At 38.4% G+C, this 22,420-nt stretch overlaps 1 protein-coding gene across 3 annotated transcripts; it reads left to right on the top strand.

Moving 5' to 3' along the window:
- The first annotated feature begins 1,504 nt into the window (after positions 1-1,504).
- LOC116259965 (uncharacterized) lies at positions 1,505-22,216 on the top strand. Of its 3 annotated transcripts, XR_007574209.1 has the most exons (14): positions 1,505-1,785; positions 2,165-2,318; positions 2,516-2,593; positions 5,490-5,605; positions 5,758-5,811; positions 10,260-10,347; positions 10,464-10,556; positions 10,947-10,987; positions 11,263-11,316; positions 11,412-11,575; positions 19,574-19,637; positions 19,754-19,904; positions 21,052-21,121; positions 21,713-21,779. XR_007574209.1 is itself a non-coding variant. In XM_031638003.2 (12 exons), the coding sequence occupies exons 2-12, from the start codon at positions 2,228-2,230 to the stop codon at positions 21,833-21,835; spliced, it is 972 nt and encodes a 323-aa protein (XP_031493863.1). In that variant the 5' UTR covers positions 1,506-1,785; positions 1,899-2,227; the 3' UTR covers positions 21,836-22,216. The 3 variants fall into 3 exon arrangements, 2 of the variants coding, with proteins under 2 accessions (XP_031493863.1, XP_031493862.1); XM_031638003.2 differs by lacking the exons at positions 19,574-19,637; positions 19,754-19,904 and having other exon boundaries at positions 1,506-1,785; positions 1,899-2,318; positions 21,713-22,216; XM_031638002.2 differs by lacking the exons at positions 19,574-19,637; positions 19,754-19,904 and having other exon boundaries at positions 1,507-1,785; positions 21,713-22,216.
- The last annotated feature ends 204 nt before the right edge of the window (positions 22,217-22,420 follow it).

The following is a 22,420-nucleotide window of genomic DNA, read 5'->3' as shown; positions in this document are numbered from 1 at the left end:
CAACCCCCGTGGTGACCCAGAACAGTATGGATCCTTCCATCCACTGCCGCGGTAGAGCACTCATCCATGGATGTGTGAATTCCAAGGAGAGATACTCAGCCTTCCCTATGACACCCAGGTTGGGAAGGCGGAAGCCCAACGCTCCAAGCACATCACACATCAGTACCCTGGGGCCTTGCACCGCTTGCGCTCCGAACAGGCGAGACCAGTGGCGAAAACAGGACGTCTCCCAAACACATAGCCACATCCCACTGGCCTCTCATCTCGTATTCTTTCATTATTATCATTATAATAGCACATTCACAAAATGACTGGCTAGCTCATGAGGTTGGTACACTTCACGAGTGCACCCACACCTCCAATTGCCTCCACACGAGGTCTACACATAACATTAACAGTCATAGCTAGTCGTCATACAATACAGGTACAACTACCCTCCAATTTCAATCAATTGCATTATTGCCCACGGCAATACATATGCAACAAATCACAACATTCATATCTTATCAAACACATCAATCAGATCTTTCAAAACTTGGCCAAATCTCGGAGAGTAGTCTCGATCCGTGATGGCTCGTAGTTGTCCTATACAATTATCATTCTATGATGCCCTCTAATACACAATCGGGGTCGAGTGGACCTTGGGTCCCACACGCGCGGACGCGTGTACATTAAGTGGAGTAGATTGTAACACCCCATAAGTTTAGTCATGCATCGAAGATTGTGAGAGATCTTCAAGGGCTTATAAGAAGAAACCATAATGAGATGATTGTCCTGGTTCCTAGTCTTCTTAGGATTGGAACCGAAACTATTAGGGGGCGGGTTGGGATCCGTCGAACCAGGGGCTCGAGCCCAAGAGTGGGTCGGGTTGTTATAATAACAATCCAAAAGTAACAACAAACCAAAAGTTGAGCATTATACAACCACACTAGTGCACAAGTACTAGTGTCCAAAAGAAGAGGAAGGCCAAAAAGGAACCACCATGTGTTTAATGAGTACAAATCCAAAACACCAAAAAACCTACACCAAAAAACCTACGACAGCAACAAGGATCCACAATATGTTTAAACCCTTGTCCTTCATAGGTTGAGACCCGACCCACTACACTTTGTCTAGATAGACAAAATATGTATTTTCTCTTCCTTCATCTTCAAATACCCATTGAGGCGAACAGTCAACTGCTTCAAAAGTATCAAATGTCCTAAAACCCATCTCAGTTATTTAGATTTAAATTTTAGATCCTAAGCCCAATCATAGACCTAAAATAAATTCGTGATTATTCAATCCAAAATGAATGCTAAAGTCATTTTCAAACCCAAACACAAAATTCAAACTCAAAACTCAACTTTAAACTCAAAATTCAAATCCAAAATCCAACTCTCAATCCGAATTAAATCGAACTTGTATTCCCATTCGCATTAAAGTCACCAAAAATCTCCAATAATTCTTCATAATACCTCCACTTTTGTGGGCCTACAGTGTTCCAACCGACAAACAAACCCCTCGCAGGTGCGTCTCCCCCTCACAACCAAAGGTTACCTTGACAATCAAACGCTAACTCGTATTGACGGAAACACGGAATTGAGCAAGCGTTTGTTAAAAGCAAGTTATTTGTATTGGAAAGAACAAAGCCGCAGGCTCGTGGAAGAAGAGGAGGAGGGGGAGGAGAAGAGGAGAGATTACGGAGAGATGAGGCGGATCCCAGTAGTGATAATTGGCATCGGCAGCGTCGGCCGCCAACTAATCCATCATATCGTCGATACCCGACGTCTCCACGCCAAGCAGGTGCGTTTTCAATCTGCTTTTCCTATCTATCTACTCCTTTGATTTGTCATCGTTTAGGTTCAGATAGGGATTTTATGGTACATAGAATTTCTGATTTGCCTTTCTTCCGTCAGCCTGGATTTTCAGTTGGCTACGGAATTGCAACCTCTTCTTTTCGTGTCCACACGAATCCGAACACGCTTAAGATGGTGCAGCGAGTTGCCCAAACGGGAAAACTAGTGTTCATGCTCTTTGTGTTGCCGGGGATTACGACCATCTGATTTTTTAAACTCTATCTACATTCTATTGCCCTTTCTTTCGAGAACTATAACTTTCAAGTTTCTCATTTCAAGCCTTGGCGTTTCTCCTTCTGTGGTTTTGGCGATGCAATTGGCCGCAGGGGTTGCACATAGGAGTTGTGGGCATCTGCGATAGTCGATCGCTACTTCTCGTCAATGACGCGATGGTGTCGGGGATGAGCGATGAGTGCTTGCTTGAGATCTGCAAGTTGAAGGCATCGGCTGCTTTTCTGCCAATGTTGAGTAGCAAATTTGGTAGTTTCTCTTCCTTGTATTGCACAACTACCAGTTTTTTGCTTCACTTTATCGGGGGCGAGTTCCTGCTCCTTCTATATCAACTAAATTTTATCTTTGGGTATTCTGCATTTGTTTTCTGGGTAGTACTCTAAAAGTTTATATCTTTCATGCTTTATGATCAAAATCTATCTCTCCTTTTTGGATGTCTGATTCAGGTAATTTCGAGGTATTTGGGGCAACAGAAATCCCTGGGAAGCTCATGGCCACTGCTGGTGCCTTAGGAAGGATTACTGGTTTGTTTATTTGTTTAAATTAATTATTTATTTTGTTTTTCTTGTGGATACTTTAGTCTTTTTTGTTTGTTAATTCATTATTGTGCTGTTGGTCTAGTTACATGATATGGAAATCCCCTTTTCCGCTCAAAAGGTGCATAACAATATGACCTTTTTATAGAAGATTGCTTCAATAATATTGAAGGAGCATATCAGTTTTATGACTAAGCACTTGTGCCCTTAGTTGCGCTGTTTTATCTCTTTGTAAGTAATCTTCTCCTTCATGGTGATTTAGGTTTTCCTTTCTAGTTGTCTTAAGGTATCTATGATGTGATTAAGGTTCCTCGCCCTAAACCCCATTGCCATGCAATTAAAGAGAAATTGAAAGATAATTGAATGAAGGAAAGAAAGGATTGAAGCAAAGAGAAATTCACAAAGCAAAATTATGGTTTAATATTAATCAACTTTAGTCAATCCTCAAAAAGTCACACGTTCTCTTAAGTCTTAACTAGGGCCTTCTAACTGATATGGATTTCTGGATCTAAGATTGAACCTGATAGCAATAAAAGGTCCAAAATCAACATATTAAATGAACACAAATAAAGAGACAACTAAGATGGGTCCATTCCAAGATCCAGCCTCAAATTTTGATGGATCAGTCGTGTGTTAATCTCTTTCATTGAAGAATTCGACTCCTGATGAATGATTGGGTGATGGAATCATCATGATGAGCTGTCGTGCTACGGCTGCCTCTTGGTGTGCATCAAATACATGGCGGCTATCACAATCTAACTCACACTGAGTGCACCCAAACAACACACACACACAATACCCTAATTACTTTCATTAACATCAATTGTCAAGGATGATTAACATGCAGTCTTATGTAGTCCATGACTCCATGGGCCGTGGGTCTCGATTTCTCAGATCCGACCCACTTATTCTCATGTTCCTACTTCTGAGTATTTGCAATTAACCACATAGTTATCCCTAATTTGTATCATTATGATAGCCACCGGCTATCACAAGCTAACTCATGCTAAGTGCACCCATAACACACACCCACACACACTAATTAAGGCAGCACCCAAAACCCTAATTACTTTCATTAACATCAATTGCCAAGGATGTTTAACGAGCAGCGTTATCTAGTCGGCTGACCATGGGTCTTGATTTTCTTAGACCCGACCGCTTATTCTCATGTTCCTACTTCCTACTTCTAAGTATTTACAATTATCCACCCAGTTATCCCTAATTTGTATAAGATATAAATGAAATTAGTGAATGTTTTAAGTCAACACTAAAAGTGATGGGAGTTTGAAAAGATACAATGCTGGGCTAGTTACTAACGGCTATTTTCAAGAATACAATATAGATTATGAAGAAACTGTTGTCCTTGCTGCTTGAATGATATCTGTGAGAATCCTTATTGCTATTGCCTCTATCAAACGCTCGTCTCTTTACAGATGGATGTCAAAAATTCTTTCTTAAATAGAGAACTTAATGAAATGGTCTACATGGAATCTCCACTTGGAATGCATCTTCCTCAAAATAAAGATCTTCTTAGAAAAGCTCTTTATCACCTGAAATAAACACATATGCCTGGTGTAATAAATTTAGTAAAGTTATGAAACAATATCATTCTTCTTCCCAGAAAAGCTCTTTCTGACCTAAAATAAACTCGTAACTCTTGGTTTGACAAATTTAGTCAAGTTATGAAACAATATCATTTCACATCATGTTGTACAGATACAACATTATTTCTTAAGCATTTTATTATGAAGACCTGACTTGGACGATTCATCAGGGCAACTCATTGACTTAGTGACCCAGTTGGCAGCCGATCCGAGCTCGATTCACGGGCTTGCCAACCATGATTTGCATCATCAGATCTTCAGTATTGTTCGTAGCTTTTTCTTGTTTTGATTTTTGATTCACCAACAAGATCTTCTCTTGATTCTTGTGCCATGATGAAGAAACAGATGAAGAACCTGATTTTGTTAGCATTTTGTCATAGTGAATGGTGTTCCTTGCCCTAAACCTCGTGTAATGCAATTCAAAGAGAACAATGATTGAAAAGAAAGGAACAAGGAAAAACCAAGAAAGCAAGATTAGGCATACTAAACAACTTCAAATAATCCTCAAAAAATCATACGTCCCCTTAAATAGGGCCTTTTAACCAATATAGATATTTGGATCCAGGATCACATCTAATAGAAACAGAAGGCCCAAAATCAACATATAAAGGAGAACAATAAAGAGAGAACTAAGATGGATCCACTCTAAGATTCAGTCTAAATGGACCACTCCTGGATCAATTTGATTGTTGTCAATGGATTTTATTTCAGGTTTAAAAAGGTTTTTCTCCTGTGCTTTCTTTTGTTGTTGTCATCTAATCTGCAATGCTTAAAGACTAAAGTCAATTTTTTTGCCTTCTTACATCTTGTGAAACAAGACTGTCAATGTTGCTTAAGAAAGAAAAGTAGAAAAGCTTATTCCAATAGATTTTCCTTTCAAGTTCGAAAATCTTTTTCGTTTTTTATTCTCATCCTTTTGTGGTTTAATCTTCAATTTTTGAAATTCTTTTGTTTTCAATGTTTCAAATTCTTTTGTTTTTTTATAATGAATAGGAACAGAGTGAGAATCTTTAAAAACAGAAACTAGAAAATTGTAAGTAAATATAAAATGTATTTCTTATTTTTCAATTTGCAATCAAGCTGTTGATGACATCAAAAATGCATGTCCTTTTATATGGTGCTACTATATGTGGTACCTCAAAATGGTTGAAGGATTCACCCAGTTTCACCTAATTATTGGACTACTATACCTGCCTTTAGTGTTGGTTTTATTCCGCAGCAATGGTGCTTTTAGTCCCATTCTGGATTGCTTCCTTTTCTCCTAACACATTGTGCAACAGGTTTAGCATTTGTTGATTGCTCTGCAAGCTCTGAGACAGTTGGACTGCTCAACCAAGTAATTGAGTTGGGTTGTTGTGTTGTATTGGCTAATAAGAAACCACTGACATCTGACATGGTATCTTTCCCCTTAGTCTACATATGTCATAAATTAATATAAACATTGCATTTCCTCTTTCCATCCTTTTAACTTTTTACACTGCAAATGACAGTCATATAATTTCTATATAATTGAAAATTTCCATGATTCCATTCTATTTTTATTTCCAGGAAGTTTATGATAAGCTAGTTTCACATCCACGACGGATCAGATATGAGTCAACTGTGAGTTTTTTGTGCCTCTTCATTCTACTAACAATCTCAATGTCTCTTCATTCTACTAACAATCTCAATAAGTATAACTCTGGTTTCATGTTCTATGTTTAAATGGGTTTTTTGGGTTCGTGCAACACCCATTTAAATTAGAAAAAATAGAAAAGGATTGTATTCTGTGGTTATTGAAATTTGTGCACTATCACAAAAACCCATCTCTTTATTGTGCACTAACACAAGCACCCAACTTTGCCACAAATATGTAATAACACAACCTCAGAAAAGGTTTGGTATATGATACTCTTACGATCACAAATGAGACCTTGAAGCACATGGGGCTCATACATATGGCTCAGTGTTGTACGTATCGTACAATACGTATCGCATCGTTTGTAAAATACAATATGATACGCCCCCTGTATCGTAAAAAGGGGGTGTATCGTGCAATACAAGATGTTTAGGTTTTTAACGCTTAAAAAGCCCCCTTTTGCTGCGTTTGACTCTGCCTTCCACTGCGTTCGACTCCCTTCAATCGCCGGAAACAAGAAAGACGAAAGGAACCCCCCGAAATTAGGAGAAAACTCGATTCAAGAATCAAAATAACAAGAGGAGGCAGAGAAGGAAACAGTAGAGGCAAGAGATCGGAGGGAAGGGGTTAACCTTCCTGGGGACGTCGTAGTCGATAAGGAAGGCGCTGGGCTTCTCGATGGAGATAGAGAAGCCGTTGAAGCTGAGACCGCTAATGAATGTGGTGTTCGTGACACTAACCTTGAGCTTCACTTTGCTCACGTTGACGGCAAGCGTTGCGGATGCCGGCCGCCCGTGGGACTCATACTTCCCCTTCACTGAGGCCTTCATCCTTTCCGACCGCCTCGAGTCCTCTGTCTACAATATTGTAGGCACGTAGTGCCAAATGAATAGACTGGCAATTAGACACATGCTAATATCTTGGTAAAAGACTTTTTCTTTTTTAAAATATTACTCATTTTTTACAAACTAATAACGTTAATGATATATTATTAAGAAATATAAAGCATATGGGTAACTAGAAATTTTATATGAGAATCAAATGATGAAACTTTATAGCAATAATAAGTCTATCAGTCTGTAAAATATGTTTTTTTATGAAGAACATATTATTCTTGATTTTTATTGATTTTTTTTTTTGAATTTTTTGAAATTTTTTTATTTAATTTAAAAAAAAACGATATGGTTATGATACGTTACAATATTTACGATACGGCGTATCTTAAAGCCAAACCGATACGGCTTATGATACACTTTTTACAACATTGATATGGCTAGTTAACAAGGGCTCAAAGAGGGCAAAATAGCTGACTCTTGAAGACAACCTCAGAGTGCATCAAACATGTATGAATTCCACTGCCTCTTCCTTCTTCTCTTCTTCCATTGCACTGTCCTCCCTCCCTCTCTTTCTCTCTGCCTCTCTCCCTCATAACTTTTTCCCCCATCCTCTTCTTGACAAAATGAGAGAGGGGGAGGTGGTGGGCTGCAGTTGTCTTTGGGTCCAAGCCCCATGTCCAAACCCCATTTCCTTCACATATATTTAGAAGATATGTATTACTTTCATATGTGTGTGTGTGTGTGTGTGTGTGTGTGTGTATATATATATATTATTTATTTATTTTGAGAACCCTAAACATTATAGCTAATCAAACTCAAGAATTTCAGTTCTAATATGCTTATATCTCTAATTCACCCGTATAATCCAGCAGAATTCCATTTTCACCCCTACCTTCAAATTCAAATAACTGCTAAAAATCAAATTTTATTGGGAAAATTGTTACATTCCTATTGCAACAATCTTAGTCCTTTTTCCAGCCAAATTTTTGAGCTCACAAGGAATTCATATATTTCAGATTTACCTTTTAGTGGGGCAAAATTCAATTTTTGCCACTATGTTATAATACTTACTATTCCATATTTATATGCATTTTAACTTTTAAGCACACAAATACCTATTTTAGGGCGCAGGCACACTTATTCCAAAATCCAAATTACCTCTATAGCTACATGAAAATCCAATTTACCCCTGTTTGCAAACAACTAAAAACATCAAATTTTCATTTGGAAAATCACCAAATATTACAAGGATGGTGAGCGGAAGATGGAAACCATGACATGAGAATGCCCTTGAAGCTCTCCGGGTGGAACGGCATCGAGGACCTCCTTGTGCCGATCAATTCTTCTTGTCTTCTACTATGAATCTGCAAAACCAGCAATTCAAATGAAGAAAATCACAAGAGATAATGAAATCACAATTCGAAAATAAATGAGATGGTTAAATCTGGCACGATAATCCTCAAATATCTGGATGTGGAGGAATTCTGCAACCCAGCCATGGACAAGGTTCTCCCATGGAGAACACTTGCTTTATGGTGGAAAAATTCGGAATTGAATTTTCCTTTACTCTAACCACCTCATAGATGCTTGAAATTTGCTCAAAACCTCAAAAAACACTTTATGTGCCCATAGCCTAGCTTGGTCCCTGTTTTGAGACATGTTACAATGTACTAAAACTCCAATTTAGGTGGATTTGGATCTTGGAAAGATTTAATAGGGATAATGTGGTCCAAGATCCAATGAAACTTTGCCTGGAGTGGGTCTAGATCTGCTTTGCTGCTGGAATATGCTCCAAAGCACTAGAACCACTAGAATTCTTCCATTGTAACCCTGTTTTGCATGAATTTCGAGGCATCAATCCTTAACATCGAAAACTAGCAATCATGAGATTTAAGCCTTTATAATGTGGACGAGTGCAAGCAGAATATATTTAAAATATGATACATGTCATGCATCATCAATCCTTGTGGCAAAAATGGTTGAAAGATTGTTAGAAAATAGTTAGAAAATTTTTAGCTCTTGGAAAATGTGTTTTTGAAAATAGTTGGAGAATAATTTGAACATGACCAAAAATTGGCTGGACAATAGCTTAAGTGGTGAAAAATGATTAAAATTGTAACATCCTGGCCCACTCCCATATCGTGCTCGGGCTTCTGGTTCGACGGAACTCAACCCACCTTTAGTAGCTTCAGTTATAGCCCCAAAAAGGCTAGAGATCAAGACAATCAATCACTTAACGACACCCTTTATAATTCTCCTAAGATTCTTCACAATCTTAGATTCAAGACTAAACTTTTGGGGTGTTACCAAAAAATGAGTTAATTGAAAATTTTGGTGTGTTAACAACATATGTATATATAAATATAAACAAGTATTTATACACACACACATATACAGTGTTTGTGTGTGTGTGTGTGTGTGTGTTTATATATGTAATGCATAGTCATATATATGGATCTCGGGCTTTTGTTGATTAGGTTTTCCTCACGTACTTTGGCAAAATTGTTTTTTAAAAAAATACATGAACTACTAAAATTTTAACATATGTCGAAAATAGTAAGAATTGAGGTTAAGGATTCTATGCTAATTTGTTTACAAATGTCATGATATAGATTTACAATAGTTTTCAATTTTTTGAATAAATCGAAAAAATGGAAACATACACTAGAAGAAAATTGAAGGAATTCTTTTACAATATGTACGTATATATATGGTTGGTTGCAACAAAAAATATGACATTTTCAATGTGTACATGTATATGTATGTGTATTACACACACATACACATACAGGCTTATTAAATGGGTAGCTATTAATTTTTAATATTTTTATAATAAAATGTATATATTTTAAAGTATATAAATTCTTGAATCAACTAATTATTAGCACTTGAAAATCCAATTTTGTTATACACATGATATAAATACTTATCTGCAACCTCGAGCCACATTTTGTGTCCACATCATTGTGAGATAGTGTTTTCCAGGGGATTTCTTAAAATCTGTTCTCCATCCTTGAATTCTCCATTTGAATGTTAGCTTTTATGCAAACGATTTGTTTAAATATTTCAATTTTTTTCCATGAATTATTCAAGCGGCCAGTAGAATGTACCAGTAGAATGTAAAACTGGTGCAATTCAGTAGCTATTTAATGCTTTACCAGGGTGGATTTTCTCAAGGGAAAGTTTGTCTTTTAAGGACGTTGATGCTATTTTCTTTCATTATTTATTGAATGCAATTTGTTCTTGCCCTTTCTCTAACAAGTTTTCTGCTGTTATTGGTGTTCCTGTTGTGGTCATTTGGGCAAAGAATTCTGTAGTAAATTCAGCATAAAGAAAAGCTTGAGCTAGTGAAATTCAAATTGCCTCTGTCTTCAAAGCTTGGACTTCAGATCCAAAATTTTGATGACTTGGTAGCATATGTCCATTTAACTACAAAATTTTTGTTAGATTTTATTTGCATTTTAAGATCTTTGTTTGCTTCTTTTACACTGAAAAAAAAATTGCAATTTTTACATAATAGGATGCTCTTACACATGTTCAGAAAATGACCTAAATTTAACATAAAAGTAACCATTCATGTTGTTCTCAACTTCTAGGTTGGGGCTGGACTTCCTGTGATTACTTCCCTGAATCGTATACTGTCGTCTGGTGATCCCATAAATCGCATTGTTGGGAGTTTAAGTGGTAAATTCTCTTTCTTCAATCCTATGTCTTGCACTTCTTTTGCATGATGCAGTATATTTTCTCATAAATTGCTTTTCTTATTTATCTTAAGTTCTGGATGTAAAATACTTTGGCAGGTACTCTAGGATATTTGATGAGTGAGCTCGAAGATGGGAAGCCATTTAGCCAGGTTGTTCGAGCAGCCAAGAACTTGGGATTTACTGAACCAGGTCAGTTTGAAATTCTCTCTTGTTGATGTCTATCTATGATACACCAGCCTGCCAATTTGGGTGCCACACCTATGTCGACGTGATGTGGGTGCGGCCTGCGAGTGCTGTGCTGCATGGTTGTGGCAGACCTCAAAAAAAAAAAAGAATAGAGGAAGGAGGAGAATAAATGAGGAGGAAGGAGGAGGAGGAGCAAGGATGAGAAGGAGCAAGGAGGAGGAAGAGAGTGGAGACCTACCTGCTGCATTTGGAGAGGCAGGTCTGGGGTAACGAAGATTAGGATTTTTATAGGATATTTTTTTTTACTTCTCTTTTTTTGTCGTTTACAAAATAAGACTTATTTTTCTGTATTATATGGTTATTGATTGCTTGCCTGGGCTTCCTCATTTTCAGATCCACGTGATGACTTTGGTGGGATGGATGTTGCAAGGAAGGTATAGAACCATATCGTTGTATTAGTACTTACGATATAGAGAAGTTTTATCTGTAAGTTTCCATTTTTTTGGTGTTGGACCTAATCATACGGTAGTATTCATTGCTACTATGATTGTGTTGTTGCGTATGTAGGCGATCCACACACTTCTTAGATTACTTCTGTCAGTCTGTTATTGGAGTTTACAAAGATCTAGGCTACCATCTGGTGCTCTTTTCTGATCTTTTAATTGTGACATTTTAGTGGAAATAACCAGTTTTGCATTTCCTAAGACAGGCACTGATCTTAGCACGACTTCTTGGCTGGCGCATTAACATGGAAAACATTAAGGTCCAATAATAGTTGGCCATTTAGCTTGACTTTCTGTTAATGGTAATGAAGAATGAATATTTTCTCTCACTGTTCCACTTTTTCCTCATGTCTAGGTGGATAGTTTGTATCCTGCTGAAATGGGCCCAAATATGATTTCTACTGAAGAATTTCTGAGCAAGGGAGTTTTGATGTTGGACAATGATTTTGCACAAAGAGTTCAATTGGCTTCTTCCAATGGAAAAGTGCTTCGTTATGTTTGCATGCTTGAGAAATCAAGGTGCTAGATCTATTGTGCTTTCTTACAATGTCCTTTAGTTTATTCATCCTGAAAATCTTTATTACTTTGTTTTGGTGCTCATTCCTGACTTCTAAGCATGATTCATCCAAATATAGGTAGTTTCTAAGCTCAATTCCCTTAACTGGAAAAAAGAAATCCTACAAGGTGCTGTCTTAACCAATTGTCTTGTTTACAGAGCTACATGTTCCTGTGCTTTTCAATTGCACATTTGGCGTCCTTCAGATCACACGTTTGAAAAACTGTTGCATTATCAATTTGTCTTAAATAGAGTATGATGCTATCGATGTATGTATCATTGTCTGGATCATTTTTCTTGACTGGATACATGTACCCCAGTGAGTGAACTTATGCAACGCCGTTGATGAACAACGTAAAACTGCAATACTAGTCAGCAAAAAATGTTTTAACCTAACTCTGGTACCATGTAAAACTGGACTTCAAATTCAAGAAAATAAAGATAAATATTGACAATAATGTCAAGAAGATAAAACTCAAGAGGCTAACTAAAGTTGTATGAATATGTCAAGGAAATGCTTTAAAAGAAGCTTACAGAGGGGAGGGATGTGATCCCTTATTTATAATGCATGAAGAACAACAGTAAGGGAATGATTGGTCTATGTCTGATGGCTCAAAATAGAGCCCAATGGCAGAGCATATAATACAACTATATATACATATGAAACTTAACAGTTAGTGCATATCTTATGACAATGACCCAGCTTGGCTTATGCCCTACGACCATGTCCAACACTACCAAAATGGTTGCCAGTGTGTTTGTTTTGCTCTAATCTTCTTTTTGGGTCTGAAAGTAGCTAGTAGCAAGATTATTAATTTTGACTATTTATGTTATCCCAGAGATAATGATACTAGAGGCAAAGGCAATATGTGAGCGGTCATTTGTTTATGATGCACTATTTATTGACTTTTTGCCCTTTTTAGCTTCTTACTTTCAAAAGCAATAGGTGGCTATCGTGTGTCAACACACCACAAATTGCAAAGTTTGAGGCATCTGTCTAGACCTTGAATGCTTTGGTAGAATTTTGAAGCATCAGCATAGGTCCTTCGTCCACAACACGTATTTAACCCTTCAAATGCCTTCTGGTAGTGTTCATCCTAGTGATATGCTCATTCTTCTTTGACAAATCAGCTTCGAAAACACGTGAGCTCCATCCAACCGGTCAAACGGACCTCTAATCAAAGGCAAAGGATACTTGTTTTTACCATGTTATTTTTCAATGCTTAGTAATTATAGAACAGTTGAACCTTGTAGAACAATAAAATACGATGTAACGTGCAAAACCCTCTACTCGAGGGAAAAAACCACGATGGAGAAGACACCGGCACCCACTAGCTGCCGATCTCTCTCTCACTTAAAATTTCATTCACACCATAAAATTAGGGGTTACAAGACATATTTAAGGAACACAGTAACAGGTCGGGTCTGGACATAGACCCGACCCAAACATATAGACATCAACACTCCCCTTCAAGTTGGGCATACAAGTCAAACATGCCTAACTTGAATACGTTCTTTTCAAATAGAGTGGATGGCAAAGCTTTGGTCAAGGCATCAACAATTTGATCTTGAGATCTCATGTATGGGAGTACAAGTTCCTTTAAGTCGATTCTTTCACGGATGAAGTGATGATCAATCTCTACATGCTTCGTCCTCTCATGAAGTACTGAATTGTTGACTAAGCTTATGGCTGACCTGTTAACACAATACATCTTCATAGGACTATCAATTTCAATTTCAATGTCAGAAAACAAAACTTTCAACCATAGTAATTCTAAGACCCCCATAACAACTGTCTGATATTCTGCCTCAGCACTCGAATGAGAACACACATCTTGTCTCTTGCTTCTCCAAACCACAAGATTTTCTCCCAAGTAAATACAATAGTCTGTGGTAGACCTCCTTGTATCTGTACAACCTGCCCAGTCTGCCTCATAGTATCCTTCAATCACAAGATGATTTTGCTTAACATACAAAAGGCCCTTACCTGGATTTTTCTTCAGATAGCACATGATTCTATTTACAGCTTTCAAGTGGACATCAGTAGGAGCATGCATGAATTGACTCATCACATTAACTGCAAACGTAATGTCTGGTCTTGTGAGAGTAAGATAAATCAACTTCCCAACAAGACGTGGATATCTTCCTTTTTTTTCTTCATTTAGGAGCTCCTCATCCTTGATGTTGATTTTATTTCCCGCTTCAATGGGAGTAGGAGCTTGTCCGTAACCAAGTTTCCCGGTCTCCTCCAACAAATCTAGGGTGTACTTTCTCTGATTTAAAACAAGACTTGTACCTGATCGAGCAATCTCTATCCTAAGGAAATACTTCAATTTTTCAAGGTCTTTGAGCTCAAACTCTAGCCAACAGTTTGTTCAGTTCCGCAACCTCATCTTTGTCATCTCCTGTTACAATTATATCATCGACATATGCCAGAAGAATAACAGCCTTGTGCCCCATTCTTTTTACAAAGAGAGTGTGATCACCATTACCCTGATGATATCCATACTTCATCACAATCTTGGGACGTTCAAACCTCGACCGAGGAGATTGTTTGAGTCCATAGAGAGCCTTCTTCAACTTGCAGCGTTTATCACTTTTCTCATATTCAGGAGGCATACTCATATATACTTCTTCTTCAAAATCTCCATTCAGAATAGCATTCTTGACATTGAGTTGATATAACTGCCACTCCTTCACCACTGCCAATACAAGAATAACCTTGATGGTCGTCTTCATCTTTGCAACAGGAGAAAATGTTTCCAAATAAACCGGGCTTTGTATCTATCCACACCCCCACCAGGCTTATACTTGATTATATAAACCCACTTGGATCCTACAAGATGAGCATTTTCAGGTATACTCACAACTTCCCCGTGTTCTATTCTTGTCCAGTGCTTCCATTTCTTCTTGCATTGCACGGACCCACTTGGAATCAACATGAGTCTCAGCAACAGTCTTGGGAATCACAAACATAGGGAGGGAGGACATAAAAAATTTGTAATTTCCACTTAGTTTAGAGTACAATATAAAATTACTAATAGGATATTGGACACATGACCTAGTACCCTTTCTGAGGGCGATAGGCAACTCTTCAGTAACAACTCCCTTTTGGCCTCCTTCAGCTAACCCCTCACAAGCCAGACTTGGATCATCCGGGAAAGGTTCAAGATTGGGATTAGTATCATTCTCAGGCTCTGCTCTAGGCGATCTCCTCAAATATACCTGCCCAAACAAGTGGTCCCACTGCCCTTCATTACCAATCATTAATCAAGTGATCATCACACTCTCCCGCAGTACTTGGCTGGCCACTAATGTTAGGATCAGGACATCCACGAGTGTTATACTCCAAAAAGTTAGTAAATTGAGTCTCTTGGTCTGGAGAATACTCTTCATTCCTCCATGATAACTCCCCCTAAAGAGGATTCACACCAAAGAAGAAGAGATGTTCAAAAAATGTGACGTATTTTGTCACATAAATACGACCAGTTGAAGGGTCTAGACACTTGTGTCCTTTTTGAGTAGGAGAATACCCAAGGAACACTCCCTTAATGGCCTGTGGGTCAAGTTTTCTAATAGTGGGGCTGTGATTGTGAATAAAATAGACACAACCAAACACACAAGGTGGAAGTGGCAAAGTATCACGACCAGCCATTAACAGAGTGTAACGCCATTCAACACCTGACTAGGCATACAGTTAATTAGATACGCACTGGTCAACGCAACATCTCCCTAATACTTCTTTGGGACATGACGTTGAAAAACGGGAGCTCGAGTCACATTCAACAACTGGCAATTCTTTCGTTCAGTAACCCCATTTTGAGGGGGGGTATAACTACATGAGGTTTCATGAACAATCTGTTTCCTTCGAAGAAAACCATCGACAGAGTGACACATATTCACGTGCATTGTCAGCACGAAAGGTTTGAACATAAGCACTGAATTGCGTTTCAATAAGAGTGATAAAGGTGTCGATGACAGTAGGAACTTCACTATGATCCTTCAACAAGTAAACAAAGGTGGTCCGAGAATAATCATCTATAAATGTAATAAAATACTGAAAACCATGTCAGGAAGGTATGCCAAAAGGTCTCCCCACACATCAGAATGTATCAAAGCAAATGTTGTATTAGAACGACTTTCAGAGACATGGTATGTTGCCTGAATGTGTTTGGCCAAATGACAAACTTCACAAGATACCAAGTTCACATTAATACTAGAAAACAAATCTGGGAACAAATGGCTAAGCAAAACAAAAGGAAGATGTCCAAGTCTCTCATGCCACCGCATAATTTTTGGCTTCTCACCAGTGGTCTCGAAAAGTCAGAATTAGTAGGTTTCTTCTCACTAGAGATTTGTTTCCAGTTATTTTTTTTTCTCTGGATGAATATCCCACCAAAACTCAATAGTATAACCAGTCTTCTTGCAGTGAGCATATTCTAGGAAGAACAAAGAGACCCCACAGGGCCATGGCTAACCAGTGCAAACCGTTCATTACCTGAGAAACTAGACACTTCCTTTCCAGTCATGATAAGACATCGCTGCTCTTCGGCTTCAATACGAGAGTAAACGTCTTCAATGCTAAACATATCTCTTGAATTGAGGATCTCTTCTTATGCCCTCAAAATCATCAGTTAGGCCGCTCAAGAACACAAATATCATGTTTTTCCATTCTTTGGTACAATGTAAAGTTCGGTCTTGTGGACAACTCCAAACATCATCAATATAATAGTCTAATTCTTCCCACTTAGATTTCAAGGTAACATAAAAATCAGCAACCGACCTGTCCCCTTGCCGCAGAGCATATAAATCTTTCATCAACTAATACACGAATGTTTTTTCTCTTTTGACCACACATTTGCTCTAGGATCACCCACATGTCACGAGCAGTCTCCTTACGAAGGATAAGAGGCTGAATATCCAAAGACACAGAATTGACAATCCAAGTCTTAAACTTGATTGTCCTCAAGGAACCATGTGTATGGTTCAACCTTTCTTTCATTGATATAGGCAATCTGTCCACGACCGGCGATTCCCATAGTAATGACAACAGACTAGCGCATGTAATTATCCTTGTTAAGTCTAAGAGTAGTGACTTGAATCGGAATATTTTTCAGTTTTGGAAACTTCAACAGCCACACGATTAGTACTAACAGCTGATGAAGTTGATTCCGCCATCACAATGCAGTAACTTAACAATCAAGAATCCAAGGGAGAATGCCTGTGACACGCAACGGCGCAAACGGCAGCACAAGAGGTGCCCTAGCTGAACAACAAAACAAACAGCAACTGCGCAGACAGCGGCAACAGAAGTGCACTATAGATGATGGCAGCTGCATAGAAGGCTCGGGCGGAAGGCTGCACAGTAGTGCAGAAGGCTCAGTTGGATGACAACAGAGGGGTCGGGCGACCCTTGGGGCGACGACAGAGAAGTCGGGCAACCCTCGAGCAACACAGTAGAGGTCGGGCGACACAGTAGAGGGGTCGGGCGACACAACAGAGGTCGCACAACACAACAAAGGAGTCGAGCGACCCTCGGGCAACTGCAGAGAGGCCGGCGACGGTAGAGAGATAGCTCGTGCGGCAGTGTTTGCTGCTTAGGCGAGAGATAGCTCGAGCAACAATGTCTACTGCTCAGGCAATGGCGGCAATGGCTGTTCAGACGACGGCTGCTCGAGTGAAGACGACAGTTAGGCCATGGTCACTCAGGCGACAACAGACAGACAACTCGAACAAAAGAGTCCCAGCAGACGGGGGACGTAGCAGACGACTAGATCGAACATATAGTGAATAGCTTCGGCTGTGGACGGTGACCAACGGATGCCGTGCAACTTAGGCGATGGCGGACGTCTTCGATACACAAACAAAAAACGGCAACGGCGGCACTGATACCATGTAGAACAGTTGAACCTTGTAGAACAGTAAAATACAGAGATGAATGTAACGTGGAAAACCCTCGACTTGAGGGAAAAAACCATGATGGAGAAGACACCGGCGTCCATTAGCTGCCGATCTCTCTCTCTCTCTCTCACTTAAAATTTCATTCACACCATAAAATTAGGGGTTACAAGACATATTTAAGGAACATAGTAACGGGTCGGGTCTAGACATAGACCCAACCCAAACATACAGACGCCAACAGTAATAAACACATAGCCATTGTGAATCATTGTGCTTCTAGAACAACAATAGGGCACCTAATGACCTTTTCAACAATTTGATAATGCCTCTAGCCAGCATGTGATTTAGCTATCGCCAAAGATTCATCAATTTTTGGATGTCCATATAGTAGGGAGCCTTAATAAGTGGTTTGGCAGTCGGGTCCAACTCAATTGCGTGGTTCACTTCATGTTGAGGTGGTAAGCTCTAGAGGTATAACCTCTACACAGTCCTTCATAATAGGTGCAAGTGCCTCTGAAGCTGAACTAGTCAATGCATAAGCATTTCTGTGATCACCAGTAAGTACATCTTATCTTTGTATGTTATTACTTTTTGCAAAGAGCATAGCCACCTTCTCTCTATCCTTCGCATGCAGATGGTCATAAAGGATGCAGGCGTTATGATCCTGCCACTAGACAACTTAAAATTCAAGAAATGTTGTATTTGATGAAATAATAGTTTTTTTTTTATGGTAGACTACATGACACATGGAGAACTCATTATGATCCATGGCTTAGTCGATTGCTATGTGACACGGGTACTCCAGTTTTGCCCATGTACATGTGTCGACACGTGGGTACGGCTGGGTACAGCTGGGTTTTAATTTTGAGATTTTTTTGATATTTTGAGATTTTTTGAGATTTCGCTTTAATTTAACAGTACCTAATAGGAAAGGTTTCCTCTCATTTTTCTTTAATTTTGAGATTTTTTGTAGATTATAAGACTATTAATGTTTTTTTTCATTTTATCATTTTGAGAATTTAAAAATTTGCAGCACCCGCGTACCCACAATTTTCAAAATTGCCGTACCCGAACCCGTATCGCCGTACCCGTACCCGTATCGTACTCGCATCCATGTGACATAGGTGGATTGCTTTTCACAGGAATTCCTAATAATAGTGATTCTTTGTATGCATTACATAAAGCAGTGGAAATGCACTACTATTAATAGGTTTTCTGGGCAGATTTACATGAGGGGGCCAAGAGAAGTGTTGGAAGCCGATCCTGCTATTGATGATCTTCCTCATGCTGTCACTAGTAGAAGCTATTCCCATTAGGCAAACTAAGAGAGCTGGACATCCCATTGATCTTTTTGATGGCTATGAGAATTTCTCCACAATTGTTCTTATCTTAGTTTGTAGAAGACTGAAGTTAGATTCTCAAGTCATTTCTTCAAGTAAATGGGTTTCAAGCTATGAATGAAGAAATGGAAGCTATGTGTCAGTGTCAAACATGAATTGTAGTTCAACGTCAACCTGATAAGAATGTGGTTTGATTGCAATGGGTCTACAAAATCAAGAATAAGCCAGATGGAAGTGTCGAGCATTACAAGGCCCGTCTTGTAGCAAAAGGCTCTAACACATATATTTGTCTAGGTATTTATGTAATTTTCATTTTTATTTCTCTGCTTTTGTAATTTTTTGTATTTTTATTTTTCTGTTATAACCTTTTCAAGTAAGCCTTCACAAGGTTGGAGCTAGCTGTTGTCTAGCTCTAAGAGCCCTTTTTTAGTGCCGTTAGAGACAACTTGATGGCTAGCTCTCTTGAGCTCTTCTCACTCTCTTTTACATTCTTTTGTGTATAATTATTTGATGTATTCTTAGTTATTGGCATGCTGTTCTAAAACAGCGTCTAAGTTTTTTTGTAAAGAACTCATACATTTTCAAAACCAAAATTTTTCAGGCCATAGTGCGTTTGATTGGTGTTTATTTTAGATGTTTCAAGCAATATTTACATGGTATGAGAGCTTGCTCTCTAATTATTTGGATGTTTTTCTGCTGCACTGCTGCTGACACCAAAAGCTGCTGAAGATTTATCCAGGGGCCAGTGTTGGTGCTTGTTCTCTTCTTCAAAAATTTACATTAGGTTAGACAAAAAGTACTTTAATAATCACATTTAAATTATCTGTTTTTGTCCTTGACCTAGTGGTCTGGGTGAAAGATTTGCTGATAGATTTTGATCACCACAATGATATTCTGCAGAAAACAGACAAATAAGGGAGAAAGAGGTGTGTGAAGGGAGGAGAAGCAGCAAGAGAACAGCTCTTAAGCCCAACTCATTATATCTTAAACATAAGTTCAGACAGGATTCCCGCATGACATTAGTGAAACAATTTTGCACTTGTCTGAGTAGGTGTGTGCCTCTAAAATAAAATGCAAGATGTGTTTGGATCTGGGTTGAGATCCAAAGACAATGAGATTATCATATTTTAACATTGTTATGTATTTATGTGTGTGTGGAGCAAGTGAATGGTAACTCTAGCTATCCAAAGTCACCCAGCTCACTCATGAGGGACGGCTGATCCATCCTGATACCAGATGATGAAAATGTCTATCACCTTTAGCTCCTTGTTTTTCTTTTAATAATTTATTACATTAGATTGGATGGCCCTCAGGAGTGAACTGGGTAAATCTGATAATTTATTACATTAGATTGGATGGCCCTCAGGAGTGAACTGGGTAAATCTGTATAGCCAAAGTCACTATTGTGTGTGGGCAAAAATTGTTCACAAATAACAAAAACTATGTTTCTATCAATCATTCAATGATAAAAAAATTTCTACAATAACAAATATTGTATATATATATAATATATGCAATTAACAAGCTATATTTCTATCAGCATTCCCGATAAAGAATGCAAATTGTCGGTTGGCGCACCTTACTCCTGTTGTCTTGGGAAAAGCGACTGTTTTGAAGAGTCCATGTGATTTAGAAAGAGGGAAATGTAAAAAGGAATGTGATTTATGATATGGAGATCTGTCAGGCATTTCATCAAGCATGTTGTTTTTGTACTCCATTTTGCATTTTATAGCTACTATAACCAATGCTTTGATGACAGAGTATCGTGAACCAAGCTTCAGCTGCTATTCACACTGTGCTGTGCGAGAAGCTTTCTTAGATATTTTCAACTTAAAGGCTGTGAACCAATTTACCGATCAACTATTTGGTAAATGTAGAAAGAGAAAAGTTTTAAAATGAGAGAGGGAGCAGATAGGCCTTTAGTGTCACTTTGTTCTCACCTATTTGTGAGTAGTATTTGGATATTCTTACAGCGGCTGGTTTTTGGGTGCATCCGTGTGCTACGCACTTATTGCTGTCTCCAGGAATCAATGTTCATGTAACGTAGTCCATCATTGTTATAGAATCTTCATACATACCTTAGCATTAAAAATGTGTTTGTAGTCTGACATGCCATTAGTTTTATTTCAGAAGACATGGCTTTGCCATTTCAAGAAGTAAGTTTTTGTGGTAATGCATTTACCTCCTTTGTCTGGCAGTTGTCAAGTTGGACTCTTAGAATGCCCAAAGGATTCCCCTCTTGGCAAGTTGAAAGGAAGTGCCAATATGGTATGTTGCTCATTTTAGCCTTTGTTAGTTTTGCATTGCAACTTTGCAAGTTTGCAGACAAGGGACTTTTTGTGTATCCTAGTGTTCAAGAATGAGTTCAAGTTTCGCTAGCATGTCATGCTTGTCTTGTTTATTTTCTTTTCTTTGTGTAGTACTTTTTCTTTTAATTTAACTCTCATTTAGATTACCTTTTACGGTAGCTTGAAGCTATCATAAATCTTCTGTTGCCACTATAACAATGTTAGCAATCTAGTTTTGTTAATTTTCAAAATAGTTTTCAAAAAAAATCCCAAGTTTTCAGAAGTCCATGTTAAGTTGTTCATAATCAACTGACCTTCAATAGGATAGTGTTACTGCTGTCTTCCTATAGCTTTATTTAGTATCATCTGTACTTTTTTTTCTTTTGTCCAAAATATTTTATTAGTTATCACCCTGCTATTGGATAACCTAACGACACTCTGTGACCAACATTTGTTCTACGCTGGCACACATGCATCAGTTCTATATTGCTGTTTGTGATACGAGAGGATTTTGCAAGGCTTGGTGTTTTTTTTATGGTCCACAGTAGCAGATCATGCTTCAATTTTGCAGGTTGAGATTTACAGCAGATGTTACAGCTTCCCATTGGTGATCCAAGGTGCAGGTGCGGGCAATGATACTACAGCAGCTGGTGTACTTGCTGATATTCTTGATTTGCAAGATCTATTCTGCTGAGTACTCTCCGTCTCCCTTTTCATATATATATATATATATATATATATATATATATATAAACAAAATAATATTGTCAAAGATGAATGTGTGGACCAATTTTTATGTCATTTCCATCTTTCATGCATCACCAACCCTTTCATTTGTCCTCAAAGTTGATGTTTTGGACGTGATTATCCCTGATGAGATGGTAGAGAAGAGTCGAAGTACATTGTATGGTTTGGTCCCAAAATGATGTTTGGATCGCTCAAACTGAAAGGAAGGAAATATCGCATCTGGTCCATGCAAATAGATAGATTGCTATTTATCTGCAGCTTTCCACATCGGTGTAATCTTTTTGTAAAGTAGGCATAGTTGCAAAATTGTGTTTGATGTTTTTGATTCTGGTAGCCGAGAGGACTTGTTTGGAATAGTGTGATCTTGTGTAACTGCGTTAGCTTGTTTGGAGACGGTCAAATGACATAAACCGAGTTGTCCAAGTCGGTCGTTGCAGTTTGGGAGGCCTACGCCCCATAAAAACTATCTCTGCCTGAGACTGTCCCTTAGCCTGTAGATCCTGGCACAAGGTTAGAATTCTAGCTCTTCCCG

The sequence above is a fragment of the Nymphaea colorata genome, chromosome 9 (assembly GCF_008831285.2).
Source record: "Nymphaea colorata isolate Beijing-Zhang1983 chromosome 9, ASM883128v2, whole genome shotgun sequence".
NCBI lineage: Eukaryota > Viridiplantae > Streptophyta > Magnoliopsida > Nymphaeales > Nymphaeaceae > Nymphaea > Nymphaea colorata.
This window is presented reverse-complemented; position numbering and strand designations above follow the sequence as displayed.